The following is a 2,569-nucleotide window of genomic DNA, read 5'->3' on the forward strand; positions in this document are numbered from 1 at the left end:
ACTACGGAGGAAGTACTGGTGTACATTCACGATAGCAAGTTTGTTAGTTATCACTGTATCATACGACTTGTTGTGCCATATATACATGTTTGATGCACGCAGCATCGTTCCAATCACTGCAGATTCCTATATATACGTTAACTTTCGTCTTATTACCCAATTTGCCAGTATACCTATCAAGGAGGTTTAGGCAAACATAAGTAGTGAAATCTTGATTTATAAAATTATAGAGTTGTCGCACACGCCACCAGGTTTCGCTGCATCGAATGGTTGCCGGCAAAAGTATACAAAGTGAGAGAGACTATGTTATGTATTAGGAGGGAGGAACAAGCTTTAACCCCCAGCTCACGTCTTTGCAATGTTGCACCTGCGGCACAATCTTGCCGGTGTCCGCCCCCTGCTTGATCCTGCAGTCGTAGAACGGCGGCGCGTGGAAGCACGGCTCCATGGACACGTCCCGGCCGCAGGGCGGGTTGGGCACCACAGAGCCGTTGTCCGGCTTGAACATCACCCACGGCGTGAGGCCGCCGAGGCCCTGCGCCACGTACCCGAACGTCGAAAAGCCGCTGGTCACCAGCACGTCGGTGAGGCTGAGCAGATATATCTCGGCCCACGCCTTGGTGTCGTGCGACCTGGCGCCGAAGTGCTGGTACTCCTCGTGGCTCGGCTGGTGCACGCCCACCGCCTCGCCGGTCACCGTCGCGCGCTCCCAGTACATGCCCTTGAGCTTGTCGTAGTACCAGGCCTTGAGGGAGGTCACGAGCACGGCCTTGGACCTCCTCCGGGAAGGCGCCGGCGGCGGCGTGGTGGCGGCGGGCAGTCCCTCTGCGAGCAACTCCGGAAGCAGACCCTCCTTCTGCGCGCACGTGGTGATCTGCTCCAGGAGCTCCGGCGAGTTCGGGGCACTGCCGAAGACGCGCACCTGGATGCCGACCCGCTGGTCCGCCGCCGCGAGGTAGGCGTCGTGGTAGCGCGCGACGAGGCCCCAGACGTGGTTGCTCGGGTGGAAGAGGTAGCGGCCGAGGTGGTGGAACACGGTGTCCGGCTCCGGGAAGAGCATGCCGAGCTCCTCCTGGAAGGCCATGACCAGGAACAGCCCCGGCACGATGTAGCTGTCCGTCCTCATCACCAGCCACCGGATGTCCCGGAGAACACTCTGGTCCTCGTCGCAGTAGAACTGCTTGTCTTCCCCGGTGGCGTCGTGGTCGAGATGAATGTACGCGAACGCCGGTAGCTCCCGCGCCGACGACACGGCGCCGACGTCGACGGGGCTGATCACCTTATTCTTCACCATGTTCGCGTGGCTCTCGGCCGTCTCGATGCTGAAGTTGGTGTAGCTCGTCAGCGGGAAGTCCGGCGGGAGCACCCACGTGGTGCCGGGGAAGGGCTCGCAGAACAGCTCGCCCATCTCGTTGCTGGGGTCGACGAGGAGGACGCGGTCGGTGAGCACCGCGTAGAGGAACGCCGACGCGGCGGCCAGGATCCGGTTGCCGAGGCCGCGGTACGATATGGAGACCAGGTACTTGCACTCCGGTGACCCGGTGCCGGCGGCGTGGTTCTTCCCCGACCTGAGTTGCTCCTGCGCGTGGCTGTAGGCGGCGGTGCCCGGGCCGCAGCGTCTTTGCAGGGCCTCGTGCCGCCGCAGCTTGGAGACGAGGTACGGAGAGGGCTGCCTGCCGGCTCTCCGGCGGTACATGGCGGACTGGTACCTGCTGTGGCAAGATCTCTCGTCGACGCCGTCGGCCAGGAGGCCGCCGAGAAGCCTGTCATGCGCTGGCTCTGATCCTGCCAGAGCCAGACACAACAAATGAAATCGTCAGTAATCATTTAGCCTCTCACAGGACACCTGAAATTGTTGTCCGTGCGCGTCCGATTGTGAGTGGTGCTCCGGACAGGGGAGCTAGCTAGCGTAGCTACCTCGGCGTAAGGCGTTGGCGGCGTTGATCCACACCGCCGGCGCGCTGGTGCGCGCGCCGAAGAAGACGACCAACGACGGCACGGTGATGATGAAGGCGAGGAGCACGGCGTTGGCCGCGCACCCCCACCGCCTGGGCCTACGATCGAGCCCTTTCATCGGACGCCTGATGCACGCCGGCGCCGCCGCCTCGGCGTGGCGCAGCCAGTGGCCCGCGACCGAGCCGGCCGAGCGCTGCCGCGTCTTCCTCGGCGGCACCGCTACGGTATCGCTGCCTGCCTCGACATCCCGTCGCAGCATTGGTCGCTAGGCTACTAGTGCGTGATCTGAAAGAGTGGTGGAATCTTCGGTGGAACCATGGAAACACGGCTCCATGCGTCCCTGCGGTCGTCCGATGAGTTTTTGGGTCGTGCGTCACCAAATCAAATCTAAAGTATCGGCGCTAATCTAAATTTAATTAGGGCACTTTACAGTGTACCGACAGCACACTGTAACGGACTAGTGCAGTGGGCAGCAGAAAAGGAGCACACCGGAGCAGAAAAACCTATCTCGAGTTTGGGACTAGCGCAAACAGATCTCTCTTCTCATACTTTTCTTTTTCTGTTATCGTTTTTCTCGAGAAATTTACAGAAAAATCACCACCCTTTGAGGTTG

At 60.6% G+C, this 2,569-nt stretch overlaps 1 protein-coding gene across 1 annotated transcript; it reads right to left on the minus strand.

Annotated features, from left to right (window-relative positions):
- Positions 1-200: 200 nt before the first annotated feature.
- On the minus strand, positions 201-2,312 carry LOC123167228 (fucosyltransferase 2). Its single transcript, XM_044585061.1, has 2 exons — positions 1,918-2,312; positions 201-1,785 (listed from the first exon to the last, which is right to left on the minus strand). The coding sequence occupies exons 1-2, from the start codon at positions 2,213-2,215 to the stop codon at positions 314-316; spliced, it is 1,770 nt and encodes a 589-aa protein (XP_044440996.1). The 5' UTR covers positions 2,216-2,312; the 3' UTR covers positions 201-313.
- Between the last annotated feature and the right edge of the window lie 257 nt (positions 2,313-2,569).

Source organism: Triticum aestivum, chromosome 7D (assembly GCF_018294505.1).
Source record: "Triticum aestivum cultivar Chinese Spring chromosome 7D, IWGSC CS RefSeq v2.1, whole genome shotgun sequence".
NCBI classification, from domain to species: Eukaryota; Viridiplantae; Streptophyta; class Magnoliopsida; order Poales; family Poaceae; genus Triticum; species Triticum aestivum.